The sequence below is a fragment of the Barbus barbus genome (genome assembly GCF_936440315.1).
Source record: "Barbus barbus genome assembly, chromosome: 46".
In the NCBI taxonomy this organism is placed as follows: domain Eukaryota; kingdom Metazoa; phylum Chordata; class Actinopteri; order Cypriniformes; family Cyprinidae; genus Barbus; species Barbus barbus.
This window is the reverse complement of record NC_136724.1, coordinates 762,819-786,181: the sequence shown is the minus strand read 5'-3', so window position 1 is coordinate 786,181 and position 23,363 is coordinate 762,819. Positions and strand designations below refer to the sequence as shown.

Below are 23,363 nucleotides of genomic sequence, written 5' to 3'. Positions count from 1 at the left end.
TTTCTCGTCTAATGTTTATATTTTCCTTTTTTAAAGCTTAATTTCAGTTTCTAACTACCAGGTTTAGTTTGAGTTAGCAGTAAGAGCAGTGTTTTGAATCGAATGAGAGGACAGCGTCTGCTAAGAGAAACCGTGTTTCCATCTCAGTGACCTCGTCACAGCAGCACTTACAAAAGACACTCTTGGGCTATTTTTAGCCTTACACAGTGAACACAAAAATAAGAGAAATACCAGGGAACAGATGGTTATATCTGCTTAGTTCACCCAAACATTGCAAACAAAATTCAAACTCCGTGTGACTTTCTTTTAGGCTTGCACTGATGGAAAATTTGGCCGTTGCCAAATAACCGATCATTTTTATATACTTGGAAGCTCATAACTGATATATTGGCTGATAAATCTAAATCTTTACATGCATTTTGAGAGCCTGATTACAAAAACAAAATATGGCCACCAATAAAATCTGTACTTTATCACTAATACCAATAACAGATAATTTTGCATACTTAGAAGCTCCAGAGAAAATATTCTATAATTTATTGGTGCGGTGAAGCCTCACAACAATTCATGTTTCAGCTGAATTTTGACAGCAAAATATGGACCAGATTCCAATCAGAGAATCAGAGTTGGAGAAGATTTGCATTTATTGATTGATTTATTGATATGCATCTGTGAGTGGGTCTACAAAAGGAATTTATCATGTAATTAATTGATCATGTAGTGTATAATAGCATACAACAGGGCTAAGTGGTAAAATGTGCATTTGACTTTATTTTCCTCTAAACCACTCCGTTTTTTAATAACTGAAGAATGTAAAAATCATTTGGTATTTTGAGGTAAGAAGCAACTCTACTGTTGAGGCTAAAGGCGCAATAATTGACAATTTAATAGCTGGCTGACTTTTGAGCAGTTTTTAAGCTTTTTTAAATGTTATGCAAATTATTAAATGTGAATTTGATTGATTTATATATTTTTTTTTCATTTGTACGATTGGATATTAGTAAAATAACCAATTAAAACAAATAATAATATTATTATTAAAGTAATATTATTTTATTAATATTTAATATAACATTTATTTTTATTAATAATTACTAAATATTATTATTATTATTATTATATAAATATAAAATTATATAATATTTTTTAAATGTAAAAAAATGTGCCTCCACAGAAAGTTATCAAAAAGAAAGTTAAGCTTAAGGCTCGAGTCCCATTTATTGTACTTGCATGTAAAAGAGCAGCTAGTACAGGTTTGGAACAGTGACGGAATAATGAGACATGTTTCATTTTTGGGCAGATGTCTCTTTAAGAGCTCTGGGCTGGATGTTGTGTCCCACTGGGAGTCTGTGAGGAGTTCATCGGCAGACCTCCTGCCGTTGGCCTGCTTTTATCTGTGTCCTGTGTAATACCTGCAGCAGTGTTCATTGCATGGCTTTGCATTGTGGTGTGCAGATAAAGCAGGAGTCAGGCGCAGTGAGAAATGCTGGAGGGGTGATGGAACGCTTGCGTCGGATCCGTGTCAGATCGCAAACCCATCACACAACCTAAGCCATTTTGATGTTCCCCCTATGGTTCTTCTGGAAGCCTGTTTTCTGTTGAATGATTGGCATCTTTGAATGACTGCAAACGGAAAGGAAAACCTTGTCTTAAGGTCATTTGGCCGTTTGATGGCGATGACCTTTCTGTTTCCTGCTGAGCTCAGATTAGTCATGTTGTGTTTGAACTCAGATTAAAGGGATAGTTTACCCAAAACACACCCTCAGGCCGTCCAAGATGTAGCTGACTTTTGTTCTTCAGTAAAACAGTAAAGAAGATATTTAGCTGAAAGCATAGGCCTTGATGATTCATAAGATGCAAGTCAACAGCTACCATCACTTTGAGAGTTAAAAACAGCTAATCAGGCAACACAAATATAATACCCACGGCTCCTGACCATATATTGAGGTCTTATGAAGTGAAACGATCGTTCTGTGCAAGAAACTGAACATTATTGGCCACATTATTATTATCTGTGATCCAGAGCCGCAGACAAACGTGGAAATCTGATTCTTTCCTGTGAACTGATTCTTTTTGTTTACGTTGTTTACGCAATGATGTAATGTATACACAATTATATTATTAAAACTCCCAAGAATGATGTTAAACGTGGATGGTTTTTTTGGTGTCTAAAGCATATAAAGGGAATAAACTAGTCTTCTTCAGCTCACCTTTTTACATAAACCATGAGAAATCATAAACTGGCACATTTTGTGTTTCCATCTAAACATGTCATGGACTTAATGCATCTACGGTAGTGTGAGAAAGGGCTTTGTAAATGTCTTATGAACCTTATATGTAGCTCATCAGAAGCCTGTGGTCTGGACTGGTCTCATGAATTGAGTAGTTTGTCTACATCAGCTATAGATTAAAGGAGCTCTAATGGTAAAATATCTAATAAAGAGTTTCTACTCATTTATAAGAACTTTAGAGTCTGTCTGAAAGAATGTCTTTAAGAGAACAATACACTGGAAGTCTGCATAGACCAGGACTTTCTAACGTTTCTGATCTGACCTGACAGCTTTGCATGCTGTGATTCCTCTTTTCTAACATTAGAACTGTCATATGATCAATTTACTGCATCCTTGATGAATAAAAGTATTAATTTATTTTAAAGGACAACAACAACAACTGAATCTTACTGACCCCAAATAGTAATTTCACAGTAAACAACCACGCTTCTGACAATTTGGTGGTGAAACCATTTTCTCTTAGAAATTGCTTGTAAATTTCACAAATATTTACACATTGTAGCACATTGAATTAAACATGACATTTTGAATTAAAACAAAAAAAAAGCCTGAAGTAGTATATTCTTGTAAAACAGAACTCCATTAATCTTTGTTTTACTTACAATTTCAAAAATTAATTCTTTATAGCAGACTTCACAAAAAATATTTTGACTGAAATTTTATTTTAAATAGATTTATCTTTTAATTATGATCAGATATCCTGCATCCAAAAATATTTTCTAGGGACATTTTACAAATAAATAAATATTTTTTTTGCTATTATCTATTACTCGTCTGTCATTATAGAAGAGTGGGGGGTGTTTCATGTTTTTATGGCATTTTTAACATCTGGCCAAAGGACTACAGTTAAACATGAGTCTGTCGGCTAATCCTGGCACATTGACAGAAATGTTCTAAATGAAGTAATCCCTTGATTAAATTGCTGAGATGACTTCTAAAGTAATTTATAGACGTTTCTCCCTAAGCTATTAGACTTCAAACACACTTCTTTCTTTGCAGCAGTGATGTTTTTAAGACAGTGAATTTATTTCCTCCCAAACTGTAGATGTTTACAGGCAAATTGTGTCGAGCGCACTGTGGTATTTCTGATGATTCAGCTTTCTGTCCATCCCTCCTGGAAGATTAAACGCTTAAAGAAAGCCTTCTCTGATCCGCTCTGGCACAATCCAAGCGTCCGGCGGCGTGCTGTGAGCATCAGAGCAGAAATCACTGTCATATACGCTGCTGTTCACATTAGAGATCGCATCTCACTTTATTTATCAGCACATCAAGGGCATCTTTTCATAGAATTAAATTCTAACTCATATGTGTTTAATATTTCGTGCAGTCTCTGTTTCAGTAGCCATTGTGTGGAGTCTGTGGACTGTCATTTATTTATCACATGTGGCTTATATGTCACTCTCCACCCTCAATACCACGACTGAGGTGCCCTTGAGCAAGGCATGTGTGTGTGTGTGTGTTTGTTCACTGCTGTGTGTGTGTTCACTGCTGTGTGTGTGTTCACTGCTGTGTGTGTGTGTGTTCACTGCTGTGTGTGTGTGTGTGTGTGTGTGTGTGTGTGTGCACGTTGGATGGGTTAAATGCAGAGCACGAATTCCGAGTATGGGTCACCGTACTTGGCTGTATGTCACTTCACTTTCACTTTAAATATAGATCATAAGTTTTCTTTGAACGGCTGTAAATAATGACATGGCCTTCTTTTATAATTTATGAAGACTTTCAGTGTGCCTGGACACAGTCTTGCATGTTTCATAGACGATCCTGTCAACATGGCATTGCACAACTTGCTATTGATGACACTGAATTGGGGAATTCAGTAAACAGATTACTTTAGAAGTTCAGTGCAAAATCTGCCATCTAACCTCATGCAATACAGTTTAATTTAGTTTCTAAATGTTCATTTTTAAGGCTCGTTATCTAAACGCTCTTGTTTTTGAGCACTGTGTTCTGTTCGCTGCATGTAATGTGCATTTACAACATGCTCCAAAACTGCTTCCCAAGTTTGTATTAAGCGTTTATAAATCTGTTGTCAACAAAACAGAAGCATTTCTATAGAGAAGTTTCCATGCAGTTTCCACCAGAATAAAAGCTCTATGGTTTAATGTTTGAAAGCCAATAATAAAATTATAAATATTAGAATTGTAATTGTGTGTTTGTCAAATGTAAGGGATATTACATGGCTGGTTGTGCATTAAATGAATTTAATGCACGACGTGGAAGCAAAGAACCACCCGACACACAGAGGAGTGCATTAATATGGTTTAATGCACAGCTAGCCATGAATTATTCTTGTTATACCATGGTCATTTGTACCAGCAGTCAGTGTTTGTGGATTTTATTTTTTCTGATCATTAATGTTTAAGCAGTGTGTCTTTTGTCAGAGCTGCTTCACACCTCACTGAACAAAGACTTGCAGTAAATATCAGAAGCTCAATGCAGACGGTTACGCTCGTTAAATCAAAGGGCAGCGTGCTGGTAATCAGGACCTTCAATTACAGATGTTCTGTTGAAAGGTCATCATCAATGGCTAATTATCTGCTTTAGCATCCATTGTGGCAGAAGTATTTACCCAGCATGCCAATGGGTCACAAGAAAATGATTTTATATTAGTGTCAAAAACAAGATTATATATTGTCTATTTGCGTTTAAGCCTGTCAGATGAGCACAAGCAGCATTAATTAATTCGTTTTTAAGTGTAAGTGTTGAAAAAAAACATTTTTGTGGTCATTTTGTGGCGAAGAGAAGTTTGCACATTCTGCTCTGCATATTCCTTGTTATTTTTCACAGGAGAAATAAGGTCAGATATGGATTTTTAAAGGACATGAGGATTTATAAATGATGGCGAAATTCTTGTTTTAGTGATTAACTGTTTTTTTAAACTCTTGTGTTTCTCCATTTGGATGAATGGGTTTTTAACATCATAATCAAACCAATGCAAACACCATCCATCAACATCACAGTTCAAGCGCTGAAGCGTAAAGCTGCAGTCACAGAGAAACACATTGAACTCTCATTGCATCAACTTTCAAGCTCTGCTGGATGCAGACGAACTATCACAGGAACGCTTTGATTGAAGTCAGCCAATTAGGGAAGAGGGTTATTTTCATTCTCTACATCAATTGGACTCAGTTCACAAGAAGAATTATGTTATTTACATGATCTGTTTGAAATATTGAAGGAATAGATCAGCCAAAAATGAACACTAGCTAAAAATGTGCTCACCTTCAGCCCATCCAAGATCAGGATGAGTGTTTCTTCATCAGGTTTGTAGAAATGTGTCTCTGCATCAGTGTCTCAGCAATGGATGCTCTGCAGTGAATGGGTGCCGTCAGAATGAGAGTCCAAACAGCTGATAAAAACATCACAATAATCCACACCACTCCAGTCCATCAGTTAACATCTGGAGAAGACAAAAGCTGAAACACATCCAGCATTAAAAAAACAAAAACGCATCCAAGCATCCAATCATTCAATAAAGCAACAATAAATTGAGATTAAAATGCTAAGGAAAAAAGATATGTCGTCAATCTTGATTTAAAACTGGTAATGAAAGGTGCAAGGCGGCAGTCTAGAGGCAATTGGTTCCACAGACGGGGGGCATTGACTGAAAAGGCTCTGTCACCCTTGGTTTTCAAACGGGAACGAGGGACAGATAAAAGAGCCCTGTCAATGGATCTTAAATGTCTGGTAGATGACAAAGGAATAAGAAGAACTTTAAGATAAGACGGAGCTTGATTGTTAAGAGCTTTAAAGACAAACAACAGAATCTTAAACTGAACTCTAAAATGGACTGGAAGCCAGTGAAGTGAGGCTAAAATTGGGGTGACGTGGTCATATTTCTTTGCCCCAGTCAGCAGCCTTGCAGCTGCATTTTGTACCAACTGGAGACGTGAACTGAGCGATGACTGAGGAAAGCCTGAGTACAGAGAATTACAGTAATCTAAACGTGAGACAAAAACAATTTAAGTTTGGAAATGACCCGTAATTGATCAAAACCGTTCCTAACAACCAAATTAATTTGTTTGAATAATCAGAATTTTGAGTCAGGTTTCTAACCTGTGAGGAAATGGAGGGGAAATGGTTGCCCATCTCCTCAATGATATTCATTCTCAGTTTTTGGGGACCAAAAACAATAATTTCTGTTTTGTTCTCATTTAGTTGGAGAAAGTTATTTGATAACCATTTTTTTTTATATCGGAGATACATTCCAGCAATGGTTGAATAGAATCACAAGCTTTTAGTGTGAGGTGCAACTGTGTATCATCAGCATACAGATGAAAATAAACATTGTGCTTCCTGATAATATCCCCCAGAGGGAGCATATATAAGTGTCCCAGAAGTGGTCCCAAAATAGAGCCCTGAGGTACTCCACTAATAATTGGGACAGATGATGAGGAAAACTTGCCTAGCTCTATAGAAAAAGAGAAAGATAATCCTTTTCTCGAAAGAAACAGGAGTCACTGAATTATCGTCATTGATATCGTTATCGCAATAAATACCAGAAATATCGTGATATATTTTTAAGCCTATATCGCCCATCCCGAGTTCCTAACTTGGCTGAATGGGAAGTCCCTCCTCAATATTAGAGTTGGTTGGGTTCCCCATTCAGTTATTTTAGCTGTCCAGGCGTAACTGCTCTGGGCGTTTGCCACTATTTTTGGTGCTCTTTTCACCAGGTGGACAGGCAATGCACCGAGGCATGGCATAGTGGGTATTTCGTTCCCCATAGTGTCCACTAGAGGACGCAGTGCAAGTTCCCTTGGAGGGGAACGTCTCAGGTTACGCACGTAACTGTGGTTCTCCGAGAGGGAATGAGACAGGCATGGCAAGGGGATGCACTGTTTCACATCTCCTTTAAACAAAACATTTGATGATGCCCTCTCTCATATGTAACCCAAGGTGTTTCTTCATAATAATTTGTAAAATTTTACTAGCAATTTCCAAGTGAAAATTGTTTCAAAGTAAATCTTACACCAAATGTTTTTGTAATGTCTTACAAGTAAGAACATTTGTTGTTGTTTATTATTAGTCAGAGTATTTTTAATTAATAGGAGGGACATACATTTCAATCATAAACAAAAAAGTGGTTACATATTCAACATATTATACTCATATAACATATTATACTTATATATATTTTGTTGCTGTTGCTTAGTCATTAAAATTACAGGACTTATTTTGGATCCTTTCAGTTTGTGTGACTGATTTCAGTGTGTGATGATTCTCCCAGAGGTTTGCTGAAAATCAGCACTGACATCTTGACTCGTGCTTGAAGTCCAGTCATTCTCTCAGATATGAAGAGCTTCAGAGGAAAAACTCAGGCCAGAACTGAACTGTCCTTACACTCGAGAAGCTCAACACTGTTCTGACTCACATGCAGGTAAAGGTTCATATCAGCACAGAACAGAACAGCATTTGCTCACTTCAGAACTGATAAGTGGTATATTTTGCCGTGGTAAACTGTCTGACACATGCTGAGATAGTCCTATAATTTACGTAAATCAGTCTATTCCGATCCATTAGGCCCTGAGAGAATTCATTGTTAAAGATGGTTCTGAGACATTAGATTTATATTAAATCAATGCTTTCAGCAGGAAGCCGCGGAGGCTCTGACTTTATTTGCTTCTAATTACACATCGCTTGCACTATTCAACTCTTATTTCTGCAAGGTATGATTCATTAGTAATAAAACACACTGTAAAAAATAAAAGTGGTTTCAGCTTAAAATAATTTGTTACCCGGCTGCCTTAGATATTTGTGTTTTTATAAATTTTAAAATTTTAAGGCAGCCGGGTAACAAATTATTTTAAGTTGACTCATTTTTCAAGCAATAAATAAATAAAATACAAAAATAATAGTATAACCTAATATAATTTTTGAACAGGGCCAGCAATATTTTAAATGTGATATTTGAACATTTTTGAAAACCTTTTGTCTCCCAAAATCAAAGCAAATATATGCAGAAATATGTAAACAATAAATGAATTATAAATCAAATTCAAGATTTTTATTTGTCACATACACAATTATACAGAGTATAACCAGCAGTGAAATGTAGGTCAGGTCCGCTCCAAGGACAGTGCAATTATAAAGTATACAAATATTAAGAAGAAGTACAAACATAAAATAAAAGATAAGATAAAATAAGATAAGATAAAAAATATAAATATAAATGTGCAGGTCAGTATGTTGTTGACTAATAGTAATGAGAGGAATGTGCAAAAAATAATGTGCAAAAAGTTGTACAGGGTATTTGAATAGCAGCAATATGAGGTAGAGAAAAATTATGAATAGCTTATTGATATATGATATTTACATGGAGAAAAAATTATGAATGAATAACTTGTTGATATGGTGATATTTACATGGAGTCAAGTGATGTTATGACACAGAGTTAGAGTTTAGGAGCCTGATGGCCTGGGGGAAGAAGCTCCTCCTAAGTCTCTCAGTTTTTGCCATCAGGCTACGGAAGCGCTTACCGGATGGAAGCAAAGTGAATAGACGGTTACCAGGGTGATTAGAGTCCTTGATGATTTTAACAGCTCTATTTTTGCAGCGTTTGAGGTAGATGTCCTGCAGAGAGGGGAGAGCAGACCCTGAGATGCGCTCAGCTAAGCGCACAACTCTCTGTAGTGCTTTGCAGTCCTGATTGGAGCTGTTTCCATACCACACTGAGATGCACTGAGTCAATACACTTTCTATGGTCCCTGAATAGAAAGTTTTCAGGATTGCTGGTGAGACCCTGAATTTCCTCAGCTGTCACAGATGGTACAGTCTTTGCCTGGCTTTCTTAACCTGTGATTGGATGTGTGTAGTCCAAGTCAGGTTCTCGGAGATGTTTACGCCGAGGTACTTGAAGCTACTCACCCTCTCAAAAATAATTTGACATTTAAAAAACAAACAAACAAAAAAAGTTTTCCAAGTATTGAAGTATTTGAAGCAGACTGTTTAAGAACTGTACATATGGGATGATTTGAAGGCTCATGTGGAGATTAGTCTGTTCCTCTTTCATCAGCAGTGATTCAGACTGTGTGTGTGTGTGTGTGTGTGCGTGCGTGCGTGCGTGCCTGTGTGTGTGTGTGTGTGTGTGTGTGTGTGTTCATTCATTCTTCTGGAGTGGACTGTATTTGTGCTGACAATCCTCTGTGTGCTTGGCAAAAGCGCTCTGAGTGACTCAATCAGCGTCTGTCCACTTCAGAGAGGAGAGCAGAACACTGAGCTGCTTCTGATCACATCATAACAACGGCAAAGGCATGATCAGACATCAGATGTTTCTGCTCCGATTGTAGGGGGAACATCTGCAGGATTCGGAGGAAGGAATTTAAACATATTAGCGGAGATCTATCAACTTATTAGTCGCCGAAACTGTTTTCAGAATAGCCACAATATGTAATAATTGAAGATGCAGAAACTTGCGGGTTGCAGATTCAGTTCATATGAATTAGTTATGAATGAGGTAACAGTGATGTATTATGGCAGAGATGAACCTTCACTGCACAGAACAGAACAAATGAGATACGCCACTCACTGAAACAGAATAATAAATAAATCAATAAATAATGATTGGTCTACAACATATAAATCACATCATGTTGTGATTCAAAATATTATGAAAATTTTTATTAGTGATCCACTGATTATCTTAGTGTTTAACACTGCATTTATTTGTTCAAAAATTATGAAATATTATCAAAATTTAAAAATTGTAATAAAAGTTTGAAATAAAAGTATGAAATATTATAATTTAAAATATCTGTTTTCTATGTGAATATATGTTCAAATGTAATGTATTGCTGTGATGTACAGCTGAATTCTCAGCATTACTCCAGTCTTCAGTGTCACACATCCTTGATGAATCAAAGTACTGATTTTGTTCCCAACTCCACTTTTATATATTTAAAGTGAGATTATAGTTGCTTTCTTTAGTGCTGTACGGTATGAAATCATTTAAATCAATAATTATATTACCCTGGTTGGCATTAAACATTGTGTCTTGTGCGCAGACGGATGTATTTCTGTTTTTTATTAATTTCTGATTCATGTATTGTTGCAGATGCTGCTCTTCTGATGGTAATAATCATGTTCTCCTCCCGCTGGCTCCTCATAAATGGCCCATTAAGTATGCTAATAGATCGCAGTGGTTCTGATGGGCTCATTTATTTCTCATTTCACTATATGGCACAGCTTGGAAAAAGGGTGTAGTGCTTTCAGTGTTCTTTAGAGGAACATGCTGTCGTTCCTAGGGTTGGGTTGGGGTTTTAGCTGCTGAGACGTTTCTTCCTCAGGAGAGCTTTATGTGAGTCGTTGCTTTGATTCGTGAGTCTCGGTCATTAGTGCTGCTGTTGAGCTGAAGCGCTGCTAAAACTGCCTTTGATTCTTCCTCTCCGTGTCGTTCTGAAGAGCTCCAGCTGATCTCTGTTTGATGTGACGGGACAGAAGAGTCGTTAAAGAAACCCGCATTAAACAGCGAATCAGCACATTACTTTCTCTTCTCATGCACAGGGCTTTCCATTTGCTCTGAAATGATTCCTGTTCAGCAGAAGTTGCATAAATCACACCGTTTAGAAAAGCTCAGCATAAAGAAAAATACTGGATTCATCCTTCGACATCACTGTGCTTTCACTGCTGATGTTCGTGCTGCTGTTTTCACACCAAAGATGCAATAAAGAATTACTTTTGTTATCCGTCTTGTTATCTGAAACCGTTAACACGCACTTCGCCACAGGACCTGAAGGAGAACAGCCTGCTGCTCTGCTCTGATTTCTCCGCATTCTACATTCATTCAGTTCAAGTAAATTGAGAGTCACGAAATTCAATAGGACAATAGGAACATAACTTATTTATTTCAGGTTTATTTGACAGGGACAATGCACATCAATAATTCATAAATGTACAATATGCCAGAAGGCTATTTTGCATCTGCAGTCCTACTAATGCATTTACGTCAATTCTTTCATTTAGTACTGCTATAGGAGCCGCACCAGTGTTGGATTTGATGTGTTTCCTGATCAGATGCACAGGCCGTTTAGGGATGGTTTAATTGAGAGAATCTGAATAATTGATGCTTCTCGGCATATGTTCATATTTCAGGTATTATATGCAGCACATCTGTGAATCAATAATGCATTGGAGCTCAGCTCTGACAGACCATAACTACTGAAACTGCACTGTGTGATGTTCAGATTGAGGAAAAAATAATGTTTCTTGACGCAAACATTAAGAAATGTTTCTTGAGCAGCAAATCAGCATATTAGAATAGATAGATAGATAGATAGATAGATATTTTATGTATATTGTGCTTTCATGTATTCAAATGTTTAATGCAATAGTTACTGTAATTAAAACAATAATCATATATATTATAATAACATTTCCATATATTCCCATATAGTAGATAAATCATGTTTTATTGGTTATTACCGTCACATTCTGCCACTAATAACATTGGCTCAACTCATTTTTAATTGCTACTCATTATAACACAATTACAAAAGGAAAATCCCTGTTCAACAGTTGGAAAGATCCTGCTGTGATGAAACTGAGTCTCTTTGACTGTCATCTCTTCTCACTGTGGTCTGATTGCAGAAGAACTGTGAGAAAAAGCTAAGAAAACGTTCGGCTGGACTCTGATCACTGCAGGATTCTGAACTGTTCAAAGTTGCACAAAATGTGTGAACGGTTTGCAAATACTGCATCTGCTGTGTGAAGTCAATCTTAGTTGAAGTCTTCTGTGATCGTTCATCATGTATTAGTATTCAGTGTATCAGCAGTCCACCTGTTTTCATTCCAATTCACCGCTGCTTCATTCATTTTCTGTGAATGAGATGCTATCGGCTCTCGGTGAAGAGTTCTGGATCCGTGCACACGTTTGTTTGGAAATGGAAATGAACTGATTGCATCTTTCAATCATAGTGTTTTGACCTCTTATTTACGGTTTCTCCACAGATGTCGATCATATGAGGACTGCTGTGGGACTCGCTGCTGCGTCCGAGCACTTTCCATCCAGAGACTCTGGTATTTCTGGTAAGAACGGCCTTTTCTTCTCCTTTTATACATTATTAGTTTGTCTTTTATTTTTCATTAACTGTAGGATTTACTTTGAAACTATTTTCACTCAGAAATTGCAATTAGATTTCACAATTAATTATAAAACAGCAAGTTGAAGTTGAAAAACTGAACTAGTATTTTTGGTAACACTTTACTTAAAGCCTTTATGCATAATGCATTATAAAAGTAGTTTTAATGCATTAATTATGCCTTGTAATGCACCTTATAATGCATTGTAAGATCTGAATAATTGTGACTACAGTTATAATACATTATAATACTTAAATATTTGTTGTTATACCTTTAAAAAGTATAATGAACATATTATAATCCATTATAATGCATTACAATGTACATTATGAATACCTTTTAAAATGCATTATGCATAAAGGCTTTAAGTAAAGTGTTACTGTATTTTCTTGTAAAACATACTCCAATAATCTTTGGGTGAAATATGAAAAGGGTTTAAATTGGTTCAAATCTTTCCTAACAACCAGAACATTCTCAGTTAAAATAGGAGATTTCACTTCCTCTTTATGCAAGCTAACCTGTGGTGTACCTCAGGGGTCTGTTCTTGCACCTACTCTCTTTTCTCTCTATTTATTTCCCCTTGGGGTCCATCTTTAGGGTTCTTTACGCTGATGATATGCAAACCTATCTGCGTGTGACCACGGAAAAAAAGCATCTTAATAGTTCATCAGCGTGTCTGGATGACGTCAAATCATGGCTCTCAAAAAATGTCCTCTTCCTATATTCAGATAAATCGGAAGTTATTGTCTTTGGCCCCTCTGAAACTAGAACACAAAACATACTTAATCTTGAGTTCTCATTTTGCTATTTCATCCCAAGTGCGAAATCTGGGTGTGGAAATCGACAACGGCTTGAAATCTGAAAAACAAATCAGCTCTGTAGTGGGCTCTAGTTTTTTTATTTTTTATCTTTGCTCTCTCTCTAAAATTAAAACCTTTCTTTCTAATGCCTCTTTGGAGGTTGCTATTCTGAAAATTCCTGAAGGGATGTAAAAAATTTGATCATGTTACACCCCTTCTGAGATCTCTACATTGGCTGCCTGTTGAGTATAGAATTGGATATATAAATCTTATTACTTGTCTATAAATCTTTAAATAATCTAGCACCATCTTATCTGACGGACTTACTCCACCCGTACACTCCTAAGTGAGGAATTAGATCGGGAAACAAATTCTTCCTTCAGATTCCCAGAACCCGCTTGAAAACAAGGGGCAGTAGTGCCTTTGAAGTGACTGGTCCCACTCTGTGGAATAAGCTCCCTACCTAAATTAAAATGGTTTTTTCTGAGTTTAAAACTGTTCTCAAAACTCATTTGTTTTTCTCGGCTTTTAACATGTCATTTTATCCTGTTTTCATTGTCCCTAAGTGATTATTGATTTGTCTCTTTCTTGTGTATCTATATTGTAATTATTGTAAAGCACTTCGGTCGGCCGGCGGCCGTTAGTAAATGTGCTTTAGAAATGAACAGAACTTGAACTTGGATGGCATTTGTGTCAGTCAGGTGTGTCTGCTCTCTCATAGGCTGCTGCTGATGATGGGCGTGCTCTTCTGCTGCGGTGCGGGCTTCTTCATTCGCCGGCGCATGTATCCGTCAGCGCTCAGCGAGGAGCCTGCCTTCAACGTGTCCTTCACCAGACAACCGGTCAGCTCGCCAGGTCAGCATCACCATCACAGATCTGGAGCAAACCAGCTCTGAAGCTGCAGAAACTGGACACGCACAAAAACACCATATCTTTCCCCAGCTGTCAGTGTAGGGCAGAGCAATATGGCAAAAAAATAAAAATAAAAAATCTCCTTTTTCCAGAAGATTTGACCAATTCAAGATCATGATTTTGATGTTTTTTTAAGGTTTAAGTAGTCATCTTATCGTAATTTCAACATGATTCAAGAAACATTCAAGAAACAAATGTAATAAACTTACAAAACCATCTGATTAAAGAAAGTTCTGCTCCAAGTGCAGAAGACAAGTTCAACATACTGTAAACGTAAAACAAATGACTTGTTAAATATGTTTGCAGAAAAGATGCAAAATATGATGAAATATGAAGGCAAATACAAATACAAATGAAGGCAAAGTTTGTACAAATTTGTCTAAAACATATCCTATATGCTCATAAATAATGTAAATAACATTTCTTAGCCAAAACCTAGGCATTCAGTTTTATGGATCAAATCCGAAAGTCAATTCAAAGTATAAAGTATAAGAAGCAGTATAAGATATATATATATAAAAGTATAATATCAGCAGTTCAGTGATATAAAAGTGATATATATATATATATATATATATATTTATATATTTATATAAGAGTATAAAAGTATAAGAGCAGCAGCAGTGATTATTAACAGAGAATGAAAACAGCAGCAGTATCATGCAAACATCAGATATCAGACATACAGTACTGGATCTGCACAGCTTTCTGCTTTCCATTGCTTTTCTGTGTAAAAATGCATTTTATGGACATCCATAAATGTTTACCGCAGTACAGGAGATTCCAGGAGAAGAATGTAGTGTGGCACTTCATTATGTCCAATAGGAATTGATTGCATTGTGAAAAGTGGGTGTTATTTTCTAGAGTTTGCCATCGATTGTGTTGCGATTTCCTCTTGAAACTGCAGGCAGACGCTTGTTAAACTTGAGCAGGTGAAAGGAGAAGTTATTACATTACAGATAAAAGACTACAAGATGAACATTTCTTTCCTCTTTAAATGTGAACTGATCAATCATACACAATAAGAGCAGGAATTCTATTAAGACAGTAAATAAGGTGCATATTGAATGTATAGGCTATTCTAGTAGACAGCAAAATTGAGCACAACCTACATTGAAGATACTGATTTTATACACATTACTATACTGAAGTTTGGGGTTGTTAAGATTCTCTTCTGCTCACCAAGGCTGCATTTATTTGATCAAAAATACAGTACAAAAATTGTGAAAAATTACAATGTAAATATCTGGTTTTAACTGTTAAACTGTAATGTATTTCTGTGATCTGCAGCTGTATTTTCAGCATCATTACTCCATGATCTTCAGAAATCATAATAATATACTGATTTACTGATCAACAAACATTTCTGATTATTATCAATGTTGAAAACATTAATATTTTTGTGGAACCCATGACACATTTTATTTTTCAGGATTCACAGATGAATAGAAAGTTCAAAGAACAGCAGTTATTTGAAATATAAATCTTTTGGAACATTATAAATGTCTTTACTGTCACTTTTGATCAATTTAATGCATCCTTGAGGAATAAAAGTATTAGTTTCTAAAAAAAAAAAAAACTTTGGCATTCAAACTTTGGGGTTAAGATGATGACTACAAATTGATAAAGATATTATTTAAACATTTCACCCAGTGCACTGTATTTTTATGCTAACTGCAGCCTCTGTGAGTGTTTTTGGAGGAGTGTTGTTTTTTGAGTCATTAATTCTAATTGATACATATGTTTCAGATGAGTGTCTAATGAGGTCAGGATGTTGCCCGTGTAAACGGATCAGTAGGTTTGGAACGGAGCCTGATGTTGTATTGGGAAGCTGTGACAGGACACACCTCTTCCTGATTATGATGCTGCTGTTGCTGCTATAAAATCATCTTCACAATTTGTCCTTTAACCGAGCCAAACAAGGTTTGGAAACACAGGCAGCGAACTCTTGCTCACTATTACAGCCGGTAGCAGGCAGTTATTATCAGCTCTTGCTTGGAGCCAAGGTTGGCACTTCACCACAGACTTGATTTATTTCCCATCTCTGTGCCAAACGAGCAGAAAATTGCAAATGAGCAATTCTGGTGTGTGAGCAGATACGTGGCCAACAAATGGCCAGCAACGCCCTGCTGTTCTCAATAGATGCAGTAAGCAGTGTTTCTGACAACATATTTTGTAAGCTGGTGCATGGCGCTGCTCTGTTTTCATGCATTAGATGCGTCACACTCCATCATATCAATTGTTGCTTTGGTTGGCAGCAAAATAAGGGTGTAATTTGGATCTTTAAAGGAATAATCAGGGTTATTTTCTCAGTTTGCAAAACTAGCTGACAGTAATGCACAGAGCCCTAGAAGACAAGCGTCAGAGAGTCAAAAGCAGAAATGCCAAGCTCATACTTGGTACTTGAACTGTGATGTGGTCTAGATTTGGGTGGATTCTTGGTCTGGTTTTTGTCAGTTCGGTGTAACTAGTGCTTTCATGTCATATTATATGTTCCTGTCTCTTCCTTGCATGGATGCCAAGAGAAAGTAACCAGATTTTAGTTGGCTAATACTTGAGTTAAAAGCTTTGATGATAGAGCTCATACAGAGGGCTGATAAATGATTTCACATTTATTTTTATACTGCTTTTTACAATACAAGTCGCTGCAAAGCAGCTTCACAGAAATGTAGTTTCTACATTACATTTAGGAGTAGTTTATCAGTGGTGACTATGTCAAGGTTATCAGCTTAACAGTGGAAACTAATCCCGTATTTTCTAATAATATTACCAAGGAGCAACATGTATATTGAAAATAGCAGAGGGTCTAAGACAGATCCTTGTGGCACTCCATACTTTACTGGTGATAATTGAGATGATTCCCTGTTTAAATAAACAAAGTGGTAGCGATGGGACAGGTAGGATCTAAACCATCTTAAAGCCTGCCCTTGAATACCTGTATAGTTTTGTATTCAATCTATGATTATGTCATGGTCTATAGTGTCGAATGCAGCACTAAGATCAAGTAATACTAGCAATGAGATGCAGCCTTGGTCTGAAGCAAGTCGTTTGTAATTTTAACAAGTTCAGTTTCTGTGCTATGATGGGGCCTAAAACCTGACTGAGATTCTTCATAGATATAATTGTTTTTGCAGAATGAAGTACAATTGAGCAGACACAACTTTTTCTAAAATTTTAGATATAAACGGAAGATTTGAAATGGGTCTGTAATTTGCCAGTTCACTAGGATCTAGTTATTGTTTCTTAATAAGAGGCTTAATAACCGCCAGCTTGAATGGTTTTGGAACGTGACCTAAAGATAACGATGAGTTAATGATTTAGTGGGTACAGCATCTAATATATATATATATATATATATGTATATGTGTATATGTGTATATATATATATATATATATATATATATATATATATATATATATATATATATATATATATATATATGTATGTGCGTGCGTGCGTGTTATTGGTTTAATAAGTTTATTTAGCTATAGTTGTAAAGCACTGCAGTTTTTCTTTGAGTGCGATGAATGAAGCAAGATTCTACATTTGTTATTGTATTTCTGATGATATCTATTTTATCAGTAAAGAAATTCATAAAGTCATTACTAAACTGTGAGGGAATATTTAGTTAGGATGATTATGTGTTAATCTAGCCATAATAAAAGCCTTGGATTGTTTTGGTTATTTTCTGTAAGTTTGCAGCTATGCCTGACTCTATGTGCTTTTAGAACATACTGTTTATACATGCAATTTAAAAAAATGTTTTTCTCCATTTGCTCTCAAGATTATGAGTTTCGTAATCAATGTAAACAGTTGTGCATTCAAACATATATGTGTATTGTTGCACACTTTCCTGCTAGGCTTTTATTATGAATGTGTAATTTGCATACATTTTTACACGAGGAATAAGTCAAAATGATCAGACTGCACGTTTTAGTTGATATCTGTCTTCATAAAAATTCAATCATGTTGCTTATTGAAGGAAAAGAGGAGATCTGATTATATATTTCAAAACGTTGCTGTACAATTGGCAACATAGTTTCATAATAAACTGTTTCCCAACCACATATTAGGAAAATAGGCCACTTTAGTTTGGCTCTCGAAACTCTGTACTGAAGGAAAATGAAGCGAGTCATTATATTTGCTGCTTGAGTGGAAAATTGAGAATCTGAATAAGACTGGAATTGCTTGGACAAATTAACATGAAAAAGGAGAAGCTCCATCTCATTTATCTTACAGTAGATAGTGAAACTGAAAAACAAAGTGCTTCAGTTGTGCTCCATTTTAATAAGAAAACAAAACCTAACTGGCATCAATATGAAGTTCCCAGAACTGCTGGAGGTCTAGTTTCTTGCAGTTACACATAATCTGTATATATTGGATTTGAATACATAATATAAAGCTCTAAAAAGTCCTTTGTAAATCTGCCATTAAATTAAAAAAAGGGGTATTCTGCAACAGTACAGAAGCCTTTACCTCCATTCCTCCAGCACACAGGAGTGAGTTGTATCTGGTTAAACACTGATGGCAGATTATGGTAGCTTCTCCTCCTCTGGGACGCCCTGTCCTTCATTCCCTTCATCTCATCAACACCAGACCAGCACAAGACATCATCTTTATCAAGACCTTAAAGCATAAGAACTGGACTATGAAAATACAGACATAATCATACGTCTGTGTCACAGAAGTAAAGGAAAGTCTATAATAAAAATAGAGTAGTTGTAATAATATTTCACAATATTACGGTTTATATTTGAATTAAAGAAAAGCAGCCTTGGTGAACAGAAGAGACTTAAAACAACAACAACTTTTGAACTGTGATGCATAGTAAACATATTTAAACCATATATTTATAATTTATTTAGCAGATGCTTTTAACCAAAGTAACTTGAACCTCACAAGCAAGCCGTCGTATTCACATTGTGCATGCCAGCTTTTAAAAACTAGATTATTAAACTAGCTAAAGCAGAGGCTATTTGATTAACTTGTATTAAAATAAATACAGCTAAAACTAACAGAAATTTATAAAACTATATAGACACACAAAAAATACTAAAAACACAACAAATTATTAAAAACTAACTAAAATGAAATAACAAAATATAGAATTAAAAACTATAATAGTATCATTGATAGTACAATAGAACTGGGTGGAGGTTCAGGAACGAGTGCATGTCATGGGGGTTAAGTGACTGTATTAAATATATATCTATATATATCCTATATATCTGTGACCTAAAGATAACGATGAGTTAATAATATTGAGAAGCGGTTCTTCTGCTACAGGTAACAACTCTTTCAGTAGTTTAGTAGGTACAGGATCTAATAAACACGTTGTTGGTTTAGATGCACTGATCAGTTTATTTAGCTCTTCCTGTCCTATAGTTATAAAGCACTGCAGTTTTTCTTTGGGTGCGATGAATGAAGCAAGACACTGTAGATTCTATTAATAGAAATTAATACATATATGAAAATATCATTTTTAAAATACATTTTAATTAATTTATAAATTGTAATATATTTGTTAAAATGTGACCCTGGAACACAAAACCAGTCATAATGGTCAATTTTTGGAAATTGGGATTTATGCATCATCTGAAAGCTGAATAAATAATCTTTCCATTGATGTATGGTTTGTTAGGATCGGACAATATTTGTCTGAGATACAACTATTTGAAAATCTGGAATCTGAGGGAGCAAAAAAATCTAAATATTGAGAAAATCTCCTTTAAAGTTGTTCAAATGAAGTTCTTAGCAATGCATATTACTAATCAAAAATGAAGTTTTGATATATTTACAGTAGGAAATTTACTAAATATCTTCATGGAACATGATCTTAATATCCTAATGATTTTTGTCATAAAAGAGAAATGTATAATTTTGATCCATACAATGTATTGTTGTCTATTGCTACAAATATACCTGTGTTACTCATGACTGCTTCTGTGCTGCAGGGTCACAATAAAAATCTATATTTTTACATAAATTATGTTTTTGTAATTTATCAAATTATAAATTATACCCCTCCGATTAGTTTAAATGCCGCTAGTTTAAAACACACACACACACACACACACACACACACACAATAGACTTTTATAAACTGCTGCTGTCACACAGTATGAGTGTTATATCAGCTCTCCAGCATCCAGCAGTATTCCACTAACAGCATGTTGACACTTTATACAACGATAAGCCTTGACATGATTTCATTCATTGTTTCTCCAACAGTCTCCCAGCAGCCAGGCATGCAAGGCTACGGTGACCCCTGCGGCGCCATGACGACGACCCTGACCCCTGCCTACCCGGGTCAGACGGCCCCAGCACACATGATGAGCTCGTACCCGCCGCCGCCCTCCTACTGCAACCATCCACCGCCTTCCTACGAACAGGTCTTCAGGAACGCCGAGAAGAAGAGCCACAGCGAACCCTCGCAATGAGACGCCGCTGACGCTCTCGGGAAACTCTGCTTTTATTTGTGTTTTCAGGATGCTCTTTCTTGCCCGTTCCCAGTTTGTTTTATCGGCGTGCTACGGAGGGGCAACAGAGAACAAAGGTCCTGATGGGATTTCAAACAGACTTCTCTACCTGGCAGAGCTTTGAAGAAGCTGTCGGGATGCGAAGCACAGGAGATACTGAGAGGCTCGACTCCCTTTCTTTGAAAAGCGGGTCTTGAGGGGCTGGAGTGGACCTTGGAAGGTCGATGAGGTGGAAGCAACCCGCTGACCTTCCGGAGAAACACATGACCTCCATCCTGAAGCCGACCGCACTTCAGAAGCCAAACAGCAGGAGTTTCGTACTGTAGACTGATTCTGATGCGTTTTATCGTATTGCAGCCAGTGAATATCAAGCTACCTGAGCCTCCTAAACATGTGGAAGCCCGTTTATGCATGAAAATTAAAAACTACAAAAACAAGTTAAGAAAACTCTGGTTGCTTACCTTAAACTTTCAAGTTTTCTCAACTTTTTACAGTGTACTGTTTCTCAGAATTGGTCTTTATAACTTGCAATTGCAAGATTACATCTAACAATTCTGAGAAAAGAAGTAAAAAATGTGAGATTGTAAAAAAAATCAACTTGCAAGAAAAGTCTGAATTTTGAGTTTATATTTTGCAATTCTGACTTTATTTCTCGCAAATGTGAGTTGACTTTCTCAGAATTGTGAGAAAAATATTTATAATAATTTATAATAATAAAAATAATTATCGGCAGAAACAGGCTTCCATACGAACAGGAATGTGGCTGTTCTTTTGTTCCAATCCCAGTGGTTTAATGGGTCAAGAAACTCTTGTATGGGTATTAATCTGAAATAGATGATGAGCTCACATGGAGCGAGTCTATTGAAGCCATGTTAACTTCAATACAGCAAGCAAAAGAGTTATTTATTCACATCTTTTCCACTTCATTACACCCATAGTGCCCTGTTTTTGTGGATGGGCCGGAGAATTGCAAAAGCTCGTTTTGGGTTAAATATCTGGTTTTGTTGGAGAGTTCACTCTTGTTAATGGCTCACTTGTTCACTCTTGTTAATTGAAACACTTGTAAATGCCGAGTTTCTCCTGAATTCATCTGTGCAAATTAATTACGTGACTACAAGTATCATTGAAATGTGTGCAGATGAACAATAAGGATTCACCCCAATGAGAAATACAGCTGAATTATAGTGTTATTTGGAGGAAGTGATGCATTTACACCCTGAATTAGATTAAACTAAAAATAAATTATAATTTGCAGAAAATTGAGCACATTTTTAGGACTATTAAGGAACCTTTTTTGTGATTACAATTAAGTCTGTTAAGAACGTTAAGAATATTATTAAGAATAATGCTTTTTTTCTGTTTTTGAGGTGAAATATGACCTACACATAGTTTATAACATTCACCAACAAGCACTGTTTGAAAAAACCAAATCTAATTAGACTGATTTGGAGACCAGTTCTAGTAAATGTGAATGTGATCCTGAAGTTTTTGTTTAAATGAAGTTGATATTAATGAAAAGAAAACTGACTTTAAAGTTCAATATTTTGCATACTTGATTTGTACGATTAATATATTGATTTCTATTCTTAGTGTTGTGACTGTGAACAGAATGTAGCTTTGGGATGAAAATATTAACGCAAATCTCCACAGACTGGATATGAAAGTGCATTCATTGCATTATTTACACATTTAGCTCTTGATGAGTCCTAATATTGACTGAAAAACATGCAAAGCATCAATAGGTTCGGGTATATTTGAAGTACATTCAAAAGCTGTTTTGAAAGTGTTGTTTTAGTAATTGTGGCACATTCTTGATGGTTTCGTTTGAAGCTGATCTATGCAAAGAGAGACCGAGTCCATCTGCTAACGCTGGAGTTTGTTCTGCTGTTCAGATCAGGTGGGGTTTTGTTTGACTCTCCTGAACTCGTGGTTGAAGAGATGTTCAAATGACGGCTCTGTCATTGACACACCAGCAACCGATGTCAGAAAACCATCAACTACAATAATAAAGTCCCCTCTGTTTGAGACTGTGCTGTGCTTGCTTCAGGTATTGGACAGCTCTTGATAATTTTAGGCTACTTGTAGCTTTGTAAGTGTTTACTTGCACAGTCATGGCATTGTACTGGAACGAGCCTCTAGGAGAAGTATAACATCAAATGAATAGCTCTTAGGTTAATTATACAAATCTTGAGTTTGGATTTCAGCAACCAAGAAAAGATAAGAGCTCTGCAGCAGATGGTAATTGTGATTACATTTCTGCTGCACAATGTAGTCACAGATTATTTTGATGAGGATATAAAATTCATCTTCCTTTCCCACGTTTGTGAGGGCTTTTTTATTATAGCACCCACTAACACTAAAAAAATGCACCAAAAGAGCTCTGCAATCCCAGTTCACCTCCATGAAGCACTGCCAATCACAAGTAATTACATTCACAATGTATGGATTGGATACTTTTATATAGGTTTCCATTTAAAAGTTTGGGGTAATTTTTGAAAGAAGCCTGCATTTACTTGATCAAAAATACAGTAAAAACAGTAATATTGTGAAATATTAGAATATTATTGAAATAAATTACATTTTAAAATATATTACAATAGAAAAGTTATTACTGTGATTACTGCCACTATTAATGAAAATATTTTGTGTGTCTTCAATGCATCTTTGCTGCATTGAAGTATTATTTAAACACACACACACACACACACACACACACACACACAAACCTTACTAGTAAAAGTGCCTTTTGCTGTTTTTGAATGGTCACCACTGGCGTATAATGCAACAAAGATTGCTGAAGTCA

General features: G+C 36.0%; 1 protein-coding gene across 1 annotated transcript in view; it reads left to right on the top strand.

The window, feature by feature from the left end:
- The window catches only part of LOC306864652 (WW domain binding protein VOPP1-like), a gene marked incomplete at its 3' end in the record, with an annotated part of 32,887 nt that extends 12,366 nt beyond the window's left edge, over positions 1 to 20,521 (top strand). Inside the window, exons 3-5 of the mRNA XM_079408787.1 lie at positions 12,237 to 12,314; positions 13,890 to 14,023; positions 20,313 to 20,521. Coding sequence (XP_079264913.1) covers positions 12,237 to 12,314; positions 13,890 to 14,023; positions 20,313 to 20,521 — 421 coding nt within the window. The remainder of the gene's footprint in view (positions 1 to 12,236; positions 12,315 to 13,889; positions 14,024 to 20,312) is intronic.
- Positions 20,522 to 23,363: the final 2,842 nt, after the last annotated feature.